We start from the raw sequence: 23,678 nt of genomic DNA on the forward strand, positions 1-23,678 counted from the left end.
TTGAGACTGTCCTTTCCCAGATTTAGATATTTCAGTTTTACACTAAAATTTATGACAAAATGTATTGTTATTTTTCCTCTTTTTGGACGGTGTTGTTCCTTTGGCACCATCTTACGGTTTTTTTTTATCACAACTCGTTCGCTATGCTCGTGTCTGTTGTGACGTTTTGGACTTCAATGAACGTAATCTATGTATTACTGGTAAATTATTAAGTCAGGGATGTCGTTACCACAAATAACTTAAAACCTTTACTAAATTCTTCCATAGAGATATTGACTTGGTTTTTAAGTTTAGTTGTACCTGTAGAAAACTTATTTCAAACGGGATAGCACATCCTCATTTTTACGGAGATGTTGTCTACCGAGCCCTGAAATTAAGAAACGATCCGGCTAAACTTATCGATTCTTTATATAAATTTATTCTTAAAGGTTACCAATTAAACACTAGATCTTTATTTTTAATGGTATTAATATTGATTTTGTTATCAGTAAATTAAAATCAAACTGTATATTATTATTTTTATACACATATGCACATGCATGGCTCTTCAATCTGGCGATACCTGCATCTTGGCATTGCACAAGGTCATGTATCCTCTGAATGTTTATGACGTCTTTACACTAAATCCATTGAATGTTGGATGTGTACTGATTGATATTTTAGTCTTAGATGCATGACTTCTTTTATCAGTTGTTATTGGCTTTGAACTAGCTATCAGTAACTGCGAGTACTCTCAGATCTGTACTTAGTGTATTTTAGTCGTGGGGATGTATAAGTACCCATCAACGTCCTCTCTGTGTTTTTAGTATATGTATTTCTATTTGTATCCATCTGATGAGTTTTTCAACTGATTTTTATAGTTTGTTCTTATGTTGTACTGTTAAACACTGTCCCAGGTTAGGGGAGGGTTGGCACCTTCAAACTAGTTTAACCCCGCCACATTCTGTATGTGCCTGTTTAGATTTGTTTTAGTTATGACACGTATTAGAATATAAAATTGGAATTGAGTTTGTAATGGTGTTATTTTATGTATTTTCTAACCATGACAATAATATTAAAATGGAATTGTGTTTGTAATGGTGTTATTATTTGTATTTTCTAACCATGTCGGTTTTTCTTCAAAATCAAAACTGTGTATAAACAAAAAATCCTGTGCATATAGTTGTTTTAAACTAAAAATCATATAAATGAAATAGCTGATTAATTAACTTTTACATACATATAGAAAATTAATAAAAAAAAACTAGATTTGTCATTGCAAGCAATAGCGGATTTCACCCTTCCCCTATTGCCTCTAAGTGGCAGCCATTTCGAAAATTTTAACCAGTAAATGCACATATATGCATGGGTACATGTCTTTCTGTAAATTTTCAGACCATTTGGAGCATTTAGAAATTTTTGAAATTTTTGACATTTTTGCTGGTTTCCATGGTAACCATGGTAACAGAGACTATTCCCAAAATTTAATGACAGATGCCACATTGGTACATGGGAGGGAACATACCATCACAATTTCAATGGATTTGACCTACCATTTTATTAGGTGGAAGAAAAATGATAATAATACTGAAAAAGAAACAGAGGAAAAGCAATATGTCACCCGACATTGTCGATCGGGTGACATAATAACTGTAATATAAGGCAAAATCATGTAAAACCAAATAGTAAACACACTTGAAAACAAACAACATAAAACAAAAACACTGTAGACGAACCACGAGTAACTATACTCAAATTAACTCGGAGTAGAATGAATTTATCTACTTATTTCCATTCTTGTACATTAATACGCATACCAATTAAAAAATATGCTTGTATTGTCAAAATGGCATTCATTGTTTTGCTAACTTTATTATACTCATTTAAAGATACGATTAGAAAGAAAACAGTTGTGTTCTAATCGTTTGTTATCCATCAGGTCTGACTTCAACCTTTCTTAATGTGAGTTCCAGTTCTTCAAGTTCATTAAACTCTGCTTTATATGTTTGCAATAAAGTTTTGAAACATTCCAATTGCCTTACAGTTTCTGCTTTGAAAGATCCATCCTCTCGTTCTGATCTTTCCAAGCGACACTTTATGTAGCTTATACAAGCTCTTCGTGGAAAAAACTTTACATTGTTTATGTCATCTTTGTTGTTATCGTCTATCTTTGGAAGCAATGCCCGAAAACATTTTTCGGCCTCCAGGATATCACCGATGGCAAAATAAAGGTCTCCGATAGAATATTCAAGACTAGGAAAATTACTTTGGTTGTTTGCTATCATCTTTGTAATATTCTGACCCCATTGTGTGGCCTCTAAACGTATTTCTTCTGTCTGTTCAATTTGAAATAATACTTTATAGCAATTAATGATCATCTTTGCTGACAAGTATTTGGCATGGTCATTTTTGGCTCCTAAAACCTTCAATACTCCAAATTCTACATAGTCAGTTTTTTCATTAAATCTCTTTTTGCAAGTACTAATGATATCTTTTAGAATAACCGCTTTAACTGGATTTTCCTTTCTACCAAAAAAATTCAAAACGGACTGCATTTCGCTTCTCTCAGTCAAGCAGGAAGAAAGGCGGTTAAACTGCATATTCTCATTTTTTTCACATTGTTTCGTTGATTCTTTATTAGGCAGATGATTGTCTTTCAAGTTTGTCATATATGAAAGATTTCGGGCAATTGCCAAGTAAGAGAAGAATATTTTACCTAATGACCAATCAATATCATCTGGCTGATAAAATAACCTTCTTCCAAAAGTGTGACAAACAGAAACAAGTAAGCTAAGCATAAATTCATTTCCTAATCTCTCTTCCGGAACTGCATATCCTTTCATACATAGTTCATTGAACTCTCTTTCCACCAGATGAGTTGTTTTCTCTAATTCAATATGATTTCCTAAAACACCTTTAAGGATTTCCACGTCATCTCTATTTCTATATTTATCCAACACGTAGTCCTTACTAATTGTCTGAAGTGCTAATGTGTGCTCACGAATAAACTCCTCTGTAGCGTGAAAAAGTTCTCTTGATTTTTCTTCAACCAAAGTTTTCAGTTCATACGGATCAGATGTTAGCTTCGTTAAACGAAGCAAATCATTATGAAATTTTTTATCATTTACTCTAAGAAGTTCAAGTAAATCGCTTTTCGCCTCATCGAAATATGAACTGGCCTCATAATACATTTCACTAAAGCTAAATGTATATCCAATTATATCCTTTACATATACAATGTGTACATCATTTTCTAATTGATTATACAGCAAGTCTTGCGTCGGAGATAAATTCTCTTTATCTTTCTCACTAATTTTCATTTTTTTCAAATGTTTTATAACAGCGCACGCATGTGGTAAAAGTAGAGTGTGACGATGAAGATCAGATGGATTATGGTTGTCCTTATCCATCAACATGAAGAGAGCTCTCAATAATTTTCTCAAAATTTTTTCATTTGATGTATGAATAATACCCTGCTTGTCTGTCATGTATATCTGTAAAGCTAACCTAACAACATCATGAGTGTTGATTTGTCGCTCCTCTGCAACTTCTTCCGAAGAATTTCTTTTTTCTATATATATAGTCCCAAATGATGAATTCCTTATTTCATACAACAAATCATTTATAGAAAGCAATGAGACATCGGAATCGAATTTTTCGAAAAGAACTACTGGTATGGTTTCAACTTCAAGAAACTGTAGAGAAAGTAACATTTCAAATATATGTTCTTTGCCCTCTCTTTTATATTTCTCATGCATATTATCAATTAAGCTGACTAATGAATGAAAAAGTGTTTCATCGGTTATTTGCTCCTTAACAGCCATGCTTTCTTCAAACTGAAGTAAATCAGAAGGACAATTTAATTGTTTTACTAGATCTTTCACGGGTAATTTAGTTTGTTCCATGTACGTTCGTGCAATTTGTAGGCCTTTTGGGTTGTAGCTAAACTTCTTAGCAAGTTCTTTATAATGTTTCCTAACATTTTCTTGACATTCCTCTCCATAACTAAGAAACTCTACTGCTTCATCTTCAGAAAACCCTTTAATTTCTAAAACTTCACATTCTTTATCTATATCTAATGATAATGATGTCGTGGCAATAATTTTCACATTTTCTGCTCTTTTACATGTTTTAATAAATTTGCTTACTGTATGTTTGGCTATTTTATTAATGTCATCTAAAAGCAATATATGATGATAGTTAGCTCTTTTCCTTAGCTCTTTTGCTATAAGATCGATTACTATATCTGTTTGGGATTGTTCTTCTTTACGCACCTCAACATCATGAAAATATTTGCACAGTTCACGTAGAGATCTTTCAAACATAGACTCGTCAGTGCACTTTAACTTATGCACAATACCTGTAGGGTCTAGTTTTTTTGCATTGTAACAGTACCGAAGTGCCAGCTCTGATTTACCAGTTCCAATCAAACCTTAAATATTAAATCACATTGAGTATATTGTTCAAAAAATCTTTTATGTATTCTGGACAATTCTTGTGGAATAATTTCCCAATACCGTTAAGAAATATTAGAAATGTTAATTCTTTCAAATACAAAATAACAGATCATTTATTGAAATCAACCTGTTGAAAAAATATTAAAAACTGATTACGTCATCACGTTTATTTTTTCATAACATTTTATCAAGTTGTATTGAACATTATTATCATACTTGACTTTTTAAACTAATGTATGCAATGTATATGTTTGCATTTTGTTTATGATTTTTTTATGATGAGGGCCTCAGGGAAGATTAGTTATATAGCTAACTGTATAACCCTCTTAAAATAAAGTATTGTTGTTGTTGTTGTTGTTAGTATGAAATACCCCTTAGACGTGTAATGTCGATCAATTTGAAGGCTTGTATGTTGCAGATGTATTTTCATAAACATATTTCTAAAGTTTTGATACAAGGAATATAAAACATTTAAGAAAAACCAAAAAAGATTTTGAAAAATCATAGTTTCCTTTCGGGGAAGGAACGATATGTATCGTACACAATGATTTAAGCTTGATACACTCAATATCATCTTTTTACTTGACATTATGGTTTTGTACTCACTTTGAGTTAAGGTCTTCGGTTCGATCCACGGAAGGATCAACCCACACACTTGAAAATTATTGTTTACTACTTTTTCGTTAATGGTACGGCTTTTTGGATAAAAAGCAGGACTGATCGACTTAAATTCCAGAATGTGTTTCCGGGCAGATTGACATGTCTTCCTATAGACTGTGACCTTTTGAAAGAGGCGAAAAAAGGATACCAAAGGGATAGTAAAACTCACAAGTCGAAAACGAAGTTACAAAGTCAAAGCAAAAAACGATCAAAAGACAAACAACAGTCTACAAAAAACAACATATATCTCCCAGTTGATACAATATTACAGGGCTTGTATTTCCTATCATGATTTCCTTGATAGAGGGTTACTGCTCATAAGGAAGCTATTAAACCAAGAGTTTCGATGGTGATGTTGAATTCATCCCCTCGTTAATTTTAAGGACGCCATCATGAGTTGGCTGACCGTTTTGGGGTATATCCGTTTCACGGATGATAGCGGATATGTTCTTATTGTCGTAACTACAATCCCGTCCCCCTTTTCTCCGAATGTGACCTACCGAATTAGACTTATTAAAGGTTTGGTCTAACATGAGCAACATGACGGGTGCCACATGTTGATCAGGATCTGCTTACCCTTCCGGAGCATCTGAGATCACCCCGTTTTTAGTGGGGTTCGTGTTGCTCAGTCTTTAGTTTTTCTTTGTTGTGTTTTGTTGGTCTTATTCTTTTATAGCCATGGCGTTGTCAGTTTATTTTTGATTAATGAATTTGAATGTCCCTTTGGTATCTTGCGCCTCTCGTTGGAATTATTCTACAAACTGAAGTTGATAATTTTTTCAAAGTAATCCAGTACTTTTTGCCCAAAATCACTGTATTTGTGCACACTAAATTAACGAACAAATACTTTAACTGTGACTATAAATTTTTCTGCATCTTTGTAAAATACACAATTCCTATATTGGACTCATTAATGTTTGTATGAAATTGTAAGACATAGTAAATTCGGGGAACTTTTCGACTGAAAGTCTTCGAGAAGTACTTTTAAAAAACAATTAAATAACACGTTTTACTCTAGACAAGAATTAAAACAAATTCGTTTTCAATAATATGAATGTACTGGTGATTATATTTTTGCCATAATTTTGAATAATATATTTCTATAGATGCAAGGGATACTTGTAGCTTTAAAACAATTAACGCCTATCGGTAAATACTTAATGTATTTAAGGCCATAAAATACATAAAATATAAGGTTGGTACAAAAACTAAGAGGGGCAAAAACCAAATGCAATACGCTTTTTGACTACCAAAGGAGTCATATAAAGTAGGTAAATTTGGCCTTTGTGAACACCCATAATATATTCATCTTTAAGAGGTTCTTAAAAATGAATGGCCTACAATTTTTACAAAATAGATGAATACTGTTTAGATCCCTGGCTTCCCTAACAGAAAGGTGTAAAATTGTTCACATCTCATTCCACCATTATAGCATTTGCATCAAACAACAATTCTTTGCTTACAACTCACCTTTTAAAATAACACATTTTTTCGTTCTCATACTATCCTCTAGTTTCTTTAGGTTCGTTTCTGTGTTGATCGGGTTTTCTGTTAAATGCCACTCTTCAATGTTGCTACACCCTGAAACAATTTAATTTCAAAATTAATTTTTGGTATTGTCAGGTTTTAAACCTGAATCAAGCGAATCTTTAAATTACGTATTGCTGTGAATATGTACATCCACAGTTCTTTTCTTAATCAGTATTGTTCGTCTACAAAAGATTCACCAGTGGCACGCAAATGAAAATATTTGGAAGGCCGATTAAATAATAAAGATGAAAAGTTGCAAACCTAAAATTCTAATAGAAAATCTCAAACTAAAAAATTCGTAAGGGTTCCGCGGAACCTAGTGTCTCGCCTACTTTTTCTGTTGTCTATGTTTTCAGTGTGAAAGGGGAATGCATGTTATAGATTTACAGTTAATGAAATAAAACGTTTGAAATGTATGAAAAAAGTTATGCTTGTAAAAAATAAAAACAGCATGCAATCAAATATATAGATTTATAAAAGAGTTGAAACATAAATTTATTGAATGGGGAAAAAATTATTAAAACTTTTCCTCTAGATATTATCTTTTGATTGTAAGAAGCTTCTGTCCAAATTTGGTAAAAATCTAGGATGGTTTATGAATCTAATAAATGTTTTAAAAACTTTTAACTGCTTACTGTATGTAATGTTAACTGGAAGAAAAACTAAGTCCATTTATAAGTAATATACGGAAAAACAGGAAATAAATGTTTACAAAATTTCCTTCTAGATACTAGCTTTTAATCATAAACAAGCTTCTGTCCAAGTTTGGTACAAATCCAGAATAGTTTAAGAAAGTTATTAAAATTTTTAAAACTTTAACCACAGAGTGAATGTAATGTTAACTGGTAGAAAAACTAAGTCCATTTTTAAGTAAAATACGGATAAACAGGATTTTTGTTTACAAAATATACTTCTGAATACTATCTTATGATCATAAACAAGCTTCTGTCCAAGTGTGGTACAAATCCAGGATAGTTTAAGAAAGTTATTAAAATTTCAAAAACTTTAACCACAGAGTGAATATTTGTGGACGACGACGACGACGACGACGGAATGTAGGATCGCTATGTCTCGCTTTTGCGACAAAAGTCGCAGTCTCGACAAAAAACGAATGATACTTGTCGACGGATTTGTATTTGTATGTCCGACACATCGGGTGCCACTTGTTGAGTAGGAACTGTTTGCCCTTCTGGAGCCCTTGCGTTCGTCCCCAGTTTTTGGTTGGGTTCGTGTTGCTCAATCTTTGGTTTCCTATGTGATGTTTTGTAGACTTGTTTGTCTTTTAGATTTTTTTATTCGTTTTTTCGACTTTTGAGTTTTGAATGTACCCTTACACATGTTACAATCTCCCTCTTTTTTAATTCAAGTCGGTTCTTATTAATGAACTTTCTGATATTGTCCTAGCTTTATTTCAATGACTTATGAAAAAATTGATTTGATTTTTTGTTGTGAAGAGTATGACATTTTGATTATTATTGTTAATGTCATAAGTGAGATGCATATTTACAGAAGCAACATGAACAGTTGTGCATAAACAGTGGATTTTACATGTATGGTTTTATATGGATTAATATATAAAAATTCTAATATATGAATCAATATATAAGAGGTGTGTGAGCAGGATTTCTTCTTTTCACTGGTCTCAATATAATAATGGTTGTGTTTAATTGAGTGGAGACATGTGTCTAGCGTCTAAAAAAAGTAGGATTAAAAACAAAAATCAAACAAACAAATTTTTTTTGTAAATGTTACAAATTTGTGTTGATTATTATTTATTTGTGTTATTTAGTAGCGATCCGATTGTTTGTATTTTATACTAATAAATATCTGATATCTGATATTATTATTGATTGCTGGAATGTCAGTGTTGTACGTTTTAACAGAAAACAAAGCTATATTGAGGCGTTGGACATGAATTCGGAGATATTACATACACATGAATTGCATTATATAAATTCTAAAGTAATAAAAATGCATGAAAAATAACGGTTGGGATCGATATGTGTCCACTATTTTTCGAAATCTATTAAAGTGGTCTTTAAGTCGTCTTTAATGTGCTTGAAGCGCGGCACTTTCCACACTAATCACAAACCCTTGAGAATATTACAGGACCTGGTGTTACATATTAAGTACTCTCATTCAAAAGACATCTGAAATATGGTTATTGATCTTTGTGATTTTTCCATTTGATATACTGGTTGTCGTAATAATCCATATAAATTAGATGTGGTATAATTGCAAATGAGACAACTATCCAACGGAGTTCAACTGAAGCGAATTTAAACAACAATAGGCCACGGTACGGCTTTTAACAATAAGCAAAACCAATACCGTATAGTCAGCTATGAAAAGCCCCGACATTACAAAATTTAAAAATTCAAACCTGATTTATTACAAAACAATTGATGAAAAACAATAATGACAGACAGTAACTTACGACAACCACTGAATTAAAGGTTCCTGGCTTAGGACAGGCACATATAGAAACATATTTTTAAAGCGCTCATTCCCTTCATTAACTTGGACACCGGTGTAACGGTACAACATAAGACAAACTGTAAAATTCAAATGGAAATGTCTTGACTCATCAAATCGGTACGAGACACACAACATAATGATAAAAGATAAAAGACACAAAGAACTGATCAAAGAGTACTAGCACTAGCTTTTTAGTCTCTGATGCATGATTTTTTATTATTGATTATTTTTGGCTTTTAACTAATTTTCAGTAACTGCGAATACTCTCAAATCGTACTTTCGTGTTAATTTGACCTGTTGATACAATTTGTAACGTATTTTTGTTATTTTATGTTTACTTATTCAGTGTTATATCTAGTCTCACTATTTGTAATATATACCACCTTTGATAAGTGTTTAGTATGACGATAAATTTTCACTTTTTTTTTCTCGTACTAGGAACAACAAAATCATTTATTTTGTAAAAATTATTTCCGTACTCCATGTATACCTTACAACAAAATTATTTTCATTTACCTGTGTACGTTATTTTATTTGGCGGCGTGTTATCCAAGATTATGGTTGTCTTTTTGATTTTTTTTTACATTTAACCCCCTTGTTTTATCAATTTTGTATTTACATTGTGTCATAGATCAAATTTATTCGTTCAGTGTATGTTCACTTGTTTTTGTTAACATGTCTTTTGATTGAGTTAAGCAATTTCAATTGATATTTTATAGTGTGTCTTTCTATGTTGTGATGTTACACTATTGTTTCAGGTATGGTGAAGGTTGGCGCCTATTAAAACGTTTAAACCCGCTGCATTTGTTTGCACCTGTCCTAAGTCAGAAACCTGATGTTCAGTGGTTGTCGTTTGTTGATGTGGTTCATAAGTGTTTCTCGTTTCTCGTTTTTTATATAGATTAGACCGTTGGTTTTCCTGTTTGAATGGTTTAACACTTGTCAGTTTTTGGGCCCTTAATAGCTTGCTGTTCGGTGTGTGCCAGGGCTCCGTGTTGAAGGCCGTACTTTGACTTATAATGGTTTACTTTTACAAATTGTGACTTGAATGGAGAGTTGTCTGATTGGCACTCATACCACATCTTCTTATATCTAAAATATTGAAAGCAGTATTATTTGTAGCAAATTTGGATTATTTTTCACTTAGAATGAACTCCATATGTACTATTTTTATGCATGTTTGCAAGATCTGATATTTACCTTGGTATGGTACTGCAGACTGGTTCAAATCTTTGACTCGTAGATTTTCACATTCTTTGGCCATATCTGCGGTACCTAACCTCTTGATAGCCTTTGGGAAAAGATTGACAATAATGTATCGTAAACAAAGATTATATATTAAGCTGGAAGTATTGACCAAAAGTTTTTAGATATACTCTTACTGTTCTGGCAATTCTAACTATATAATTTTGGACCTTTATTAATATAATTCTATTTTAACAAAAACCCTCTGCATTAAGGTGTATAAGGCTCCAATTGTATTGACATTAGACAAGAACAAATGTCAAAAATCATTAATGAAATTATTTCAATGCGGTATGAGAGTCCATCTGCAGCAATAAAGACCCAGTGGTGGTAGTGTAAATATATGATGTTAATTTCAATTTGCAAAACTTGTAGTTTCTTGAAACCTCCCTGGAGAAAGCTGTACCTTAACAAATAATCTACATAAATTTTCCTAATAAAACCCAAAATTAGATGCATATCTTTAAAGAATGCTGTAAAATTTGGAGCTTTAGGCTTCTTAGCTCTTTAGATACTAGAACAGTTGTCTGATCTGTTATTTTACGGATTGTGTTCTATTCCCGACTGCAACACTTTGAATATGTGTGTTTTAGATTGGCGGTGGACGCATGCATAATATCAGACGCTTACTATGTCGACACTTCCTATCTTAATCAATTCGAAATTCATAGTATCCCCTCAGGTTGTCTTTATAAATAAGAAGATGTGGTATGAGTGCCAATGAGACAACTATCCATTCAAGTCACAATGTGTAAAAAGTAAACAATTTGCTTACTTAATTTGTCTCATCTCAATTGATTTACAAGATTTGAACATCGGTACACTACTGTTGCCTTTATTTAGCCATGTTCAAAATTCGTAAACCCATTTTGAATATATACGAACAAAGAAATCAAAACATTAAGGAATCAAATGAACTCCAAGCGTAGTAATGTATACATGCATATTATGCACCTAGCAAATCCAGATTCAGTCACAGTTATCACGATAGGGAATTGGACATCGATCAGACGGATATGTTTTATATACATTTTTGTTTTCATTTTATTCACATACACCAATGCATGATGGTGACCTTCAAATGTGTTTAGTGTTCGTTTTAGTCGCTATTTCTGATCAAAAACAATTAAAGAAGCTGAGTATTCATAACATGTACTCTGTTTGGTTGCCCGAAAGCAACCACTCCAACATCCATCATGCAATAAGTCAGCCGAAATGTTAACTGATTTATTTTCAGGAGTACCAGAAGCTAATATTATTATAATGGTATTTATAACATCTGCAGAGTGTCACTTAATATGAAATAATACTAAACTATCATTAATTATTTTAAAATATTTTCATTTAACATGAAGTTTGCTTTTATGAAAATTCAATTGTTTATTTGTATAACCAAACATCATACAGCTGTGCTTGCACATTTCAACTGTGTTTCATTAAACCTACCCAACTTATATCTGTCCATGCTTTAGTAAACTTGTCGTTTTCTATTTTCTTATCGGTAATGTGTGCTAAGTCATTTCTGTAGTGTTTGAGTCTGGCCAAATCTGATACAGGTGAATCCTCTTCATCAAACGGCAGTTGGTCATATCCCCGTTTTGGAGGAGGCAAATCAGTCAGGTTTCTCAGTAACGTTGTTATTAAATTGATGTCAAAGGTCTTGGAGTCTGGGTCGCCTGTACAATGAAATAATGAAAAGTTCATGAAATAATAAAGAATAAATTCATTTGCAAAAAAAAACATAAATTCATAGGAATGAAAAAAGAAACGGAATAGAACTGTTACTTTTTTTAAAGCAAAAACTACTTTCTACAGAATCTTCATTTTAGGAAAATGCAAAACAATTCGATTTAAAGGGCTTGACCGTTAAATCGCGTAATCAGAGGAAGGCAAGACTTGTGACAGTTCATGCACAGTTCAATGTAACGCGCATGTCCTAATTCGATTACACGGCATATCAATTGTAACATCTATAGCACTCCTCATAATATTCTGAATGCACGGTCTGCTAGGAAGTAACTGAATATATCTAAGGTCAGATTGTTGAGTTTGTTTTACGCACAATTAATGTAAATACTTATCTCACGTTAATTTTTCAATTTGCAACATATTATTGATTGATTAATTAAAATCGGTCACATTGATAATTTGTACATTTACTAAAGCAAGGATTGGTATATAGTATACAAATCCTTTACTAAAGTTATTATAATACGAGCGAATTTATTCTAATTTATGTTGGATTGTATGATAAATGTTTGATTCACATAGTTTTTAATTCGATGTTACATTAATATTTTTGTATCTTTATTGAGGTACTAAATAGTGAAAACTGGATTCCAGGTATTTGTATTCAATTTACATTTTGTAATGCAGATTATAATGGTACTGTTCCATTATCAGGTATGTTAACTAATATATTTAATAATGGGGTTGCCTTGTGAGACATTAACACCATCAAATGCAATTAATTATTGTACCATTTATTGTTCTTTAGTGTGTTTCGGACAGCAGTAAATCGTATTTATATTTCAAAGTTGAACCTTCGTTAAAAGAAATAAGTTGATAAAACTTTTGAATTGGCAGCTAGTGTTGTCTTTATAACCGATTGTTTTTCGGTCAGCCAAATAATTTTGCGTTGCATATATATTAATATTTATTTCAAATCATATAATATAATATATATGTTCATTTATATTTCGTAGTAATGTCTTTATAACCGATTGGATTTTTCAGGTTATCCAAATTGCATTGGATATATTTAAATATTTATTTGAAAGTATAAAATGTATATTATTTAATAATATTTGTTCATTTATTGGAAGGTTTACGATGCCTGAGTAGAAAAGGCGTTGAAAGAGGTGTTACAATTGGGGTAAAGAAAACTGCTTTAGCCACCCGAAATGTCAAAATAGCTACGCATCTGAAACAGAAACTGAAAACTTGTTATTCAACAATACATATGCAGGATTATTACATTCATCAGCAGGACCATCTATATGTATGTCAGTCGGAGAAGCGACAGTATGCCTTAAAGTTATCTAAATACATTAAAGAAACAGGTATATTTTTTATTCTTTAATTTTAATGTAGCTAATTCAGTACATGACATTTTTAGCTTTAACAATGATTTGAGTAGTAACATTTCGAGTATAATAAGGAAAACGATTTTAAATGATGAATATTTTATTGATCCGGATTGCTTTTACTATGAAAGACCGTACCACGAATAAGATTAAGATTGATTTATTGGTTCATTATCTATATATTTCATACAGATTAAGATAAACTGAAAAACATTTCAACATTGATTTATTTTATAATCACACTAAGAAGGTATAGTCCAGCAAGTCATTTTATATTCAAAGCAATTTAGTATGTGTGCATATCACGAAGGAATTTTTACAATTTTTTTAATGATATCATTCTCACTACAAGTATACCTAAATTTGATTTTATTTTCATCTGTCATCTTTATAAAAGGAAGAACTATTTCACTAATTTCAGTAACTAATTCTGCCCTATTTGTGCGAAGTATATACATGTATATATAAAAAATGGTATCTCGCAGCTATACAAAAATTCATCACCGGTAAATATCAATGATATCAGCAAGTACACTGATGCATTTTTATATTTGATATTTATCTAAAAACCAATTTGAATAAGGCAAGAGAGCTCGTCCAGTATATGAGCAAATAAGACCCAGTGGAGCTAGCAGGGTTCAGGTCATAAGTTGGAATCGAACAGTTTCGGTTTACAAAGAAAACAATTTCACAGTCTTGTAATCGGGGGCCAGTCGATTTAGATCTATGTCTATTGTTCATGTACCATGATCACAACAAATCATTCATACCCTGTTTGTATTATGTATAAATAATGTCAAAACTATTGCTCTTGCACTAGGATAAACCGTCATTACTCACACAGCTTTTTTTGCACACATTTTAATCGTGCTCAGAAAAATAAAATGCTACATGTAATGGACAAGATAATCAAATGTTGATTTCCAAGATATCTAACTATCAAACATTTACATAAGCTGAAAATATTATTGCCATCTGTTTGTAGTTCAAGTAACGCATCTTTATTGTTTTTTTTGGGGTTTGTTTAGTCTAGCTTTTTTGTATTTTTCATATAGTGGAACTAGTAGCTATCAATCCACTTGCGCATTATTAACTTTAAAGTTCAAATGATATTAGTTTTCCAGAAAACAATGTTTCCATTAGTCTCAAATTTTAGAAAAATGATCAGCAAGACAAGAGTTTTACTACTATACTTAGAAAAGGTTACCTGTGGTTGATGTCTGTCATATTTGTTTTTCGTAAACTGTTTCGTTTTTAATTTGGCCGTTAGTTTTCTAATTTGAATTGTTTTATATTTTTCATGTCGGGGCCTCTTATAGCCGACTATACGATATGGGTTTTTCTCATGGTTGAAGGCCGTATGGTTGCATATAATTGATTACATTCACATCATTTGAACTTTAATGGATAGTTGTCTCACTGGCAATCATACCACATCTCCTTAATATTATATTAGAGAATTTAAGTTAAGTTGTTTTTGTTAGAAAATTTATAATCTTTTAATTAGCATTAATAACGAATAAAGAAGAAATAGTATACACTATCCTAAATTGCAAGTTAGGTTTACAAACTTTATTCAAATCAAATCAAACTTTTATTGCCATATAAACCAACTTATACGATTTGTGACAAAAACAACATTAACTTTATGACAAGAAAAAAGCATGTATAATCATATTAAACAAACTAATGAAAATAGTTCAAAATTCAATTATGAGTCCCCTATCCTTAGTGCCAATGACTTTTTAATAAAGGAACCTATGCTTTCTACCTGTTTTTGTGTTGATGGGCAAAGAATATTTATCATTTTTTCATTTTCATTGAGGCTATCAAAATTTTCTATACTTTTAGCCTTTGAAAATTTTTCAATAAAAACTGGTCTAATGGAAGCGTTTTTCCTGCAATACAAAAGAAAATGTTTTTCATCCTCAATTGTATTGCAGAACTGACACAACCTGTTTTCCCTAGGGATTTTTAGGTGTCTCCCTTTTTCTATTAATAAATTATGATCACTTAATCTTAATTTAGTGATATTACGTCTATTTTCAAATATATTAGAGTTCAGATATGTTTCTATTTTATTACTTTGTTTTAATGTTTTATATAATAGAAGTTTACTGCTATTATCTATTTTCTCAAATTTATGTTTATATAATTTTTCATAATGATTAAGGAGTTTAACTTTTAATTCAGTTTTAAGTGTTTTTATTTGGTTTAGATTCTTACACTCCTCAATATGTTTAAAATCTACATTTGCTTCCTTTGCAATGTTTTTTATATACGTAAACCATGTGTAACATCCTGCTGAGTCTAGATTCTTTGATAGAGTGAAAGCCTCATATAATAAGGGATTTATACAATTATTTAGAAGTCTTGTTAAATATAGTAAACTTTGGACCTTTATTTTTAATTCTAATGGATAGCGACTTAATTCTTTTCTAACTGCTAAATTTGATGCATTTTTTCGTGTTCCCAAAATATATTTACAAAATGATAAATGACGTTTTTCAAAACAAGTTTTATCAGTAAAATCAAGAAAGTCAATTTCTTTATGGGATACATTTGCCCTCTGGACAGCTCTATATAATGTTATATATGTATCCATAAAAGTAACCTCTGAATTATATGTAGCAATTGGTTCCACCATAGTATTAAACAAACTACATGCTACTTTAATAGGGATATTATTTAAAGAACCAGTATAGGATTTAATAGCAAACATTACCATTTTCGCCTTTTTTACTAGTTCTTCAGAGCTATGATTAAAATTGCCATTACATTTAATAAGAATACCTAAAAATTTTTATTCTGAAACATTTATCAAATTTATATCTTTATATTTAACAATAGATTGTTCTAATTTAATGTTTTTGTTTTGCAAAATCATAGTTTTAGTTTTGTTAACATTTAGTGTAAGTTGCCAGGTGTCACAATATTCTTCTAAATTATTTAAGCTATTTTGCAAACCTTGTTTATTTTCTGAAAGTATAAGTAGATCATCTGCAAACATAAGACAATTTACCTCAGAAGAAACTAATTTTAAAGGATAATTATCATTTTTTGAGAGTTCACTTTCAATATCATTTATAAAAAGATTAAACAAAGAGGGGCTTAAAGAATCTCCTTGTTTCACCCCTCTTGATATTTCAAAAAAGTCTGAGTGCTGATTCTGCACTTTGATAGACGATTTAGTGTTAATATATTGTTGTTTAATAATATTATAAAATTTTTTACCAACTCCATTGATAAAATTTCGTCTAAAAATTGTTACAACCTCAGCGAGTTAATTGTCTGGGTTGATGGTTTTCTTAAATCTTATTTATATCATTACAGAGGTCAAGACAAGTTTTAATAGTAGTCTGCATTATAGTTAATTGATAAATTGATTGTATTGCTTTTGTGATTTAGATTTAATAGTAGCGTATATCTCAGACTGTAAAACTGCTAATTAATACGATTTTGTTATCTGAAAGAGAAACAACGAAATTGGGTTAAATACTGTGAACTGTTATACACGGAATATTATGTATATACGTATTTGACTTGAGAAAAATAGAAAGCTGAAGGCGGCAAATATTCCATCGGCTAATTGTTTTGGGGGGTCTTAACTGCACCTCACTTTAAAAAGTTTTTGTCTGGGCAACATGATCATTTACTAGATTTAATTTGCTCTGAACTAGCTTTCAGTAACTGCGAATACTCTTAGATGGGTACTTGGTGTCTTTAGTCTATTTGTTAGTTGTTCATTGTGCTTCGTGTCGATCTGATGAGTTAAACCTACCTCAACTTTGTTTTATGTTGTGTTGTTAACCACTGTCCCCGGTTATGGGAGGACTTAGTTCTCACAAACTTGTTGTTTGTCGCAGTCTTTTATACTTGTTTTACATTTAACTCGATTTATACTTAAATATGGCCTCGTTTTCTTGTTTGGATTGTTGCCGGGCCTTTTATTGCTATTATACTGTATTTACTATGTTCAATGATGAAGGCTGTACGGTGGCCTATAGATGTTTACGACCACGACATTAAGTTTTAGGCGAATAGTTGACTCATTGACATTCATATCAGATCTTCTTGTTTTTATATTTTCTGATGGTAAAAGTCAAATTCAGTCATTGGTAATATAAAAAGTATTAATCATACATCAGATTACCAACAGAACAGTTGGCAAGTCAAATATCTTTATCTGTTATGCTATCAATTTTAATTATTTGTCTATATTGTAAATTATCAATCTGGAACTGATTATTGATTGATTGTCAATTTTAAGATCTTTCATGTTTTCAAAAGCGTGATATGATACTGGTATTTTCAATCACAAAACATGACTTCGTTCGTGCTCGGAAGTTTGTAGTTGCTTATGCTTGTGTTCTCTTATACATTTTTGTATTTCAATTTGTTAGCAAGGTGAAAGTGATTTGATTTTGATTTTTGGTGTTTTAACGCCACTTTTAAGCACCGCTTTTGGGCTATTTCGTGGCGGCCAGTTTTTATTGGTGGAGGAAGCCGGAGTGCCCGGAGAAAACCACCGACCTTCGATAGGAAAACTGACAATCCTAGTCAATTAAGATTGGAGTCGAGTGCACCCGCACGAGCGGGGTTCGAACTCACAACCTCAGTGTTGACTGGCTAGTGATTAAATAGTAACTACTTAGACCACTCGGCCACCGAGGCCCCGCAAGGTGAAAGTGTTATGAGGTACTTTAATTAAAGAGATAAACTAATCGTATGCTCATTCTCGAAGAACCCCGCAATGTTAACTAATCCACTAAAATGGACATGACATCGGACTAAGCGTTCTATACGATAGGACTTAACTTAAGCGGTATTGATTTTCTCCAAGATTTGTTACCTTAGTCAAATTTGCTTGGTACCAATGTTACCAAGATTGCAATACAAAAACAAGATTCCAAATAAGTGATTGAACAAAACTACAGTGAGAAGCAATAGTTTATTTGTCAGATATTGAAATTTATCTTATTTAATACAAGACTTAGTTACAATTTTAGTTATGCTTTTATCAATTTTCACCATTTATTATCCAGTTATGCTGTTATCATCCATTTATTGTCCATCAAATGGCGGAGTAGGTCATTGGCTTCGGGAATCTGTTAGCTAGTAAATACTGCGGTCAGATTCTTGTTGTTACAGAATATTACAATCCGAGTTATAACTACTCTCAATTTATGGTACTTGTTGGCGGTAACAAGTTCCAAAACATTCTTTATGAAATGAATGTTTTTGAACTTGTTTAGTGGCGGACTTTATAGGCTGCACAAGTACCGATGAACTTGATTTATCACTATATTATTATTTAATTTAGAACATTAATCCATGTAATCTTCATTTCCACCTCAAACGTAGTTTCTCATGTTGATTTTGGACATCTGTTGCCAGGGTTCAGTTCAGCACCCCATTATTTCAAAATTTCATTTCATTTTAGTTTTTAGTTGAATTTTGAATTTTATTTATCTATTTTATTTTAATGATTTGATTTGCATTTTGAATTAGCATCTAATTTACGGTTGCCCAAAGACCCTTTATTTATGGGTTGGTAACCGACAGAAGCCATGATCTTACTTCGCCAATAAATATATTTTGACTTTAATAACGTCTTCTCTCTTATAATTCGATTTAAAGGGCTGGACCGTTAAATCGCGTTATCAGAGGAAGGCAAGACTTGTGACAGTTCATGCATAGTTCAATGTAACGCGCATGTCCTAATTCGATTACACGGCATATCAATTGTAAAAGCTATAGCACTCCTCATAATATTCTGAATGCACGGTCTGCTAGGAAGTAACTGAATATATCTAAGGTCAGATTGTTCAGTTTGTTGTACGCACAATTAATGTAAACCCACCCATCCCTCCTCTTTTAGTTTATCGATACTGCTGACAGAAGCCATGATCTTACTTCGCCAATAAAATATATTTTGACTTTAATAACGTCTTCTCACTTATAATGGGTGTATCTAGATATTGGCGTTCGTTATAATGTCGTGCAATTAAGATATTGATATTAGTGCTATTCATTTCATGGCAAAGAAAAAAGTATAATCTATGTATTCAAGGTAAATAACTACATGCCCTATATAAGTCTAAATTGCTTACCTGTGAAAAATAAACTCGTATTGATAATTACATTAATATATGAGTAATAGAAAATAATATAACATCTTCCTAGCCCCTCCCACAATCCTGTTTACTTTTACAACTGATGTATATCTATTATTATTGTCAAGATAATAAGTAAAAAACTGAAACATTTGTTGCGAAATGGTAAAAACATGAAGGGCATTAACTCCCAGAATGAGTCGATTGAAAGTTTTATCATTTTAGCATATTTGTAGATCATATACTGCAGATGAGTTTTGTTATTAAGAGTTTCCGTCTATCTATTATGGCTTTCAATACAAAATGCAGCAATTCTACTGTGTCAAAAATCCTCTTTCAGAGGAAATAACTCTCAATGAATTTTTTGCAGTCATATATACATTTATTTACATCTATACCAATTATAAATATATATATATATATATAATTTATTTATTGTATACATGTATCGTTACTCGTAACGATCCAGCGCCCTCGTGGGAAAAATCGTTGACTATTATTCAGACGTTTTATATATATATATATACAAGTCTAAATTGAAAACAACGTTCAAACCTATGATTGCGTTGGATAAAAACCGCAATTTTTATACGTGTGCATGCAAAACAAATTTCTTGGTAGAGGGGTCTAAAAACAGCACAAACAACATTTTACAAAAGACCAAAAAAAGTGAAAAAGTACATTTTAACAAAACGAATTTGACTAGCAGGTCGAACAACTGATGTTCTTAAATCCTACCGACTGCCATTGGCGATTGCCAAATAAACGGATCACAAGATTTTACAAAATGAATCTTATTAATTTATTACCAAACAGAAAACAATAAACTTGCGGAAAAGATGGTATACCGCAAACATGAGGTGCAAAAATTAGTACAAATATCCGGATTTCGACAATTAATGTCTCTTCAGTGATGTTAGGAATCGAAACGGTATTTGGAAGGCCATATAATTTACCTCAATTTAGGATAGACTCTTGAATTTTGAAAGAGTCGAAATAGGATGAACGGATCATATAATCCAAAAGGCAAATATAATACAAGCCCAAACGAAAAAATATAAACAAGTCTAAATTGAAAACAACGTTCAAACCTATGATATATATATATATATATATATATATATATATATAGAGAGAGAGAGAGAGAGAGAGAGAGAGAGAGAGAGAGAGAGAGAGAGAGATTTTAAAGTTTCTACCTTTTCGGGGATATAGTAGATTCCACTGTTTTTGGTTTATAATCCGCTTTGCTTTCAGATCAGTCAACTTGTTTCTCTCTTTGTTGATAGATTTACTTAAAAAGACTGGATCAAATTCTTTATCAAAGAATAAGCGTGCTGCACGTTGCGATACCCCAGTGATGAGTAGGTCTAGCCTGATGTAGTTGTCCTCTTCTTGTGTAATTATATTATGCGTCATTGTGTTTTATGTCTATATATTTGACATCTGATATAGCTTGATCAATTTTTATGGAGTTTTCGTTGCTAATGTTATTCCAGTATTTACTGTAAATATATGATTTGTTTTGTTAATAAATGAAAACTTTAAACTTTCCTTTGTATAAGAAATAATTCATGCAAGCCATAAATTTGTTGAAATTTTTCAAATGAAATTCGAAATTTATCCCGAGCTTTACTACAAATACATATTCAGTGTCTGTACGAACAAATTTTATTATTTTTTTCCAGATTATCTCTTTTCAACCCCTATCTTAATTGTGTACTTCATATACAAAAACAAATTTTTCTGATCAAATTTCTATTCTAATTCTAAATTCTCAATTACAAAACAGTATATGCAATATAAGAGGGTGGTAAAGGAGGGTGCTTGAACGGAAAACACGTGAAATACAAATGTAAGACATAATTTCACGTTAAACGTGAAATAATTTCTGTCATGAACGTTGCACGAAAAATAAAGACTGTTGTGAACCTTTTGTGACTGATTCACTGTCTTCTTGTATATATTAACTCTCTGTTTTACTTGTTATTCCCGATTTAGTATACACATTTATGATGTAAATGGTTTACGGTTTTTAAACAAGTATTTCTTGACGATCCCTGCCAAGTATTTGAATTTTATTTGAAAAATACCGAGCACGCAAAATAAGCATTTGAAAATCACGATGCACGTAAAATTAAATAAGCAGAACACGATGAACGAGGCACCTGTTTTGCACGACTGAACGTTAAATAAAAAAGTAAAAACATGTTAAACGTGAAATAAAAAACGGCGATCACGTTGCACGAAAATAACCCTTTACCGCCCTCATACAATATGCAAGAAACTATGCAAAGAACAATAACTCTATGAAAACCCACTGACCAAGCCAATCTACATTCTAACATAAGGCATGAGTAGTGGCATAACTCAATGTATGTGTATAATCGTTCTTGATTAATATATTCAAAGTAATAGTGTTAAGAATATTCCCCAGTAGCTGCAAGCATTTGTTATACATTAATTTATTGTAATTATACTTGTGGGGTTTGTTATTGTTGTTGTTGTCTTTTATACACAAACACTTATTAGTAACAAACAGCCATAATATGTTATGGTCAACTTTACCTATGTACTATTTCATAATTAACCCTTAGTTACTCGTATGCATTAATACTGTCAAAACACCAGCGTCACTATCGACCAAAGGTATGTGATATGAACGTATTCCACGTGTTTCTGGAATGTTGCATATATTGTAGTTTCGGATGTCAAAGTAATCACACATTTATGAGACAGGGCCTGTACATAATAACCTTAATCGTCTTTGTCCCACTGCTTTGTGTGTTACCATTAAATATTGATACTAGAACTGCAAATAATATATAATAAATAAAACGTGGGATTTCTAAAATATGAATGGACGTTTCTAGAAAATGAACACTTTGTTTTAGAATCAACTTTCTTTTTCGATTATACAAATCAAAGTTGTCACAAACGAATGCGTTAATTGTCAGAATTTAAGTATTTCAAAAAGATATGTTTTAGATACCCATTAAACTTACCATTGATATGGTTGATATTCAACACAATTATGTGTAACTATAAATATCACAGACACGTAAAAATCAATGTACACAAGAACACGCATATATGTTATCTATTTCAGCATACGAGAGTTCATTGTGCGTTGTACACATTTTTGTGTAAAAAAACAATCAAATCAGGGAAACAAAATGTCTTAAGTAAAAGTTTAAGTTTTCAATCTTTGAATTCAAAACTACCAGAAAATAGTTTTTCGGTGCAATACAAGTACATTGACAGAATAGGTGAATATGTACATCATTTTACTAGTATGTTACGATGAGTCGTATCTTTATTTTATTTAGTTCCTGTGGATATTTTTTTTCTTCTTCTTTTAACACTAACGTTATGCTTTATCATATTCACCGTTATCAATTGGTAAGAAAAAAGAAAAAAAATAATAATAAAATATCGCTACAAGGTGCAGAAAGGCGAAAATTAGTTCTTTTTACTCATAAAATTGATGAAATAATTCACCTTACCGTTGTTACATTTATCTTTTTAATCCTAGTTGATGAAATCAGAACAGTATGTACTGGCTCGTCATTATCGCGTGATACGGTTTTGACACGCCTACTGATCGGTGGAATATGCATGACTTAGTCATGTTAATAGATGCACGTCTAGCCGAAACTGAGAGTTGTAGATCTGTAGCGTAAATGTAAATATTTTGTAGTTTTGAGAATAGAAAATAACAGAAACATCGCTTTTAATTATTATTAGTCAAACGAGTAATACACGGATCTATTATGATGGAGGACCTACGTTAAATATTGATATAGTGACTTTAATTTTAAATTGTTTCCATGAACAGTATGGTGTCTTCCTGCTATTCCTACATTTTAAAAGTACATGCTCATTCTATTCCTCAGTACAAACAAAGTACAATAGCTGTTGTTATAAGGTAATTTGTTGTCTTTGCTATTTAGATTTAATTTTCTTTGTTTATGTGGACTGAATTTATGATAAATTATAATATCAAAACTTATTATATTGTCTAGTAATTTTTATATTTTTCCTCTCATGTATAGGATACTATTTTTGTATGAGACTAAGTGCTAAAAGATTAGTTTGTTGCTAAAATACTGCCTACATTATTGTGTTAG

The 23,678-nt window shown here is 31.5% G+C and overlaps 1 protein-coding gene across 3 annotated transcripts; it reads right to left on the reverse strand.

The window, feature by feature from the left end:
- Positions 1 to 1,740: 1,740 nt before the first annotated feature.
- LOC127726694 (uncharacterized) lies at positions 1,741 to 23,130 on the reverse strand. 3 transcript variants are annotated; one of them, XM_052234145.1, is made up of 7 exons: positions 22,554 to 22,663; positions 22,117 to 22,360; positions 20,748 to 21,053; positions 11,796 to 12,025; positions 10,305 to 10,395; positions 6,567 to 6,677; positions 1,741 to 4,411 (listed from the first exon to the last, which is right to left on the reverse strand). In XM_052234145.1, the coding sequence occupies exons 3-7, from the start codon at positions 20,965 to 20,967 to the stop codon at positions 1,908 to 1,910; spliced, it is 3,156 nt and encodes a 1,051-aa protein (XP_052090105.1). In that variant the 5' UTR covers positions 20,968 to 21,053; positions 22,117 to 22,360; positions 22,554 to 22,663; the 3' UTR covers positions 1,741 to 1,907. The 3 variants fall into 3 exon arrangements, with proteins under 3 accessions (XP_052090105.1, XP_052090106.1, XP_052090104.1); XM_052234146.1 differs by lacking the exons at positions 22,117 to 22,360; positions 22,554 to 22,663 and adding an exon at positions 23,055 to 23,130; XM_052234144.1 differs by lacking the exon at positions 22,117 to 22,360 and having other exon boundaries at positions 22,554 to 22,668.
- Between the last annotated feature and the right edge of the window lie 548 nt (positions 23,131 to 23,678).

The sequence above is a fragment of the Mytilus californianus genome, unplaced genomic scaffold (genome assembly GCF_021869535.1).
Source record: "Mytilus californianus isolate M0D057914Y unplaced genomic scaffold, xbMytCali1.0.p SCAF_18, whole genome shotgun sequence".
Taxonomy (NCBI): Eukaryota; Metazoa; Mollusca; class Bivalvia; order Mytilida; family Mytilidae; genus Mytilus; species Mytilus californianus.

Excerpts from the sequence above, each read along its gene's own strand:
- LOC127726694 (XM_052234146.1), bottom strand. The coding sequence starts at position 20,967 with ATGACGCATAATATAATTACACAAGAAGAGGACAACTACATCAGGCTA. Across the intron at positions 12,026-20,747 it reads TCTACTATATCCCCGAAAAG|GCGACCCAGACTCCAAGACC; the intron begins GTAGAAACTTTA and ends TTCATTGTACAG. Across the intron at positions 4,412-6,566 it reads AAAATGTGTTATTTTAAAAG|GTTTGATTGGAACTGGTAAA; the intron begins GTGAGTTGTAAG and ends TTAATATTTAAG.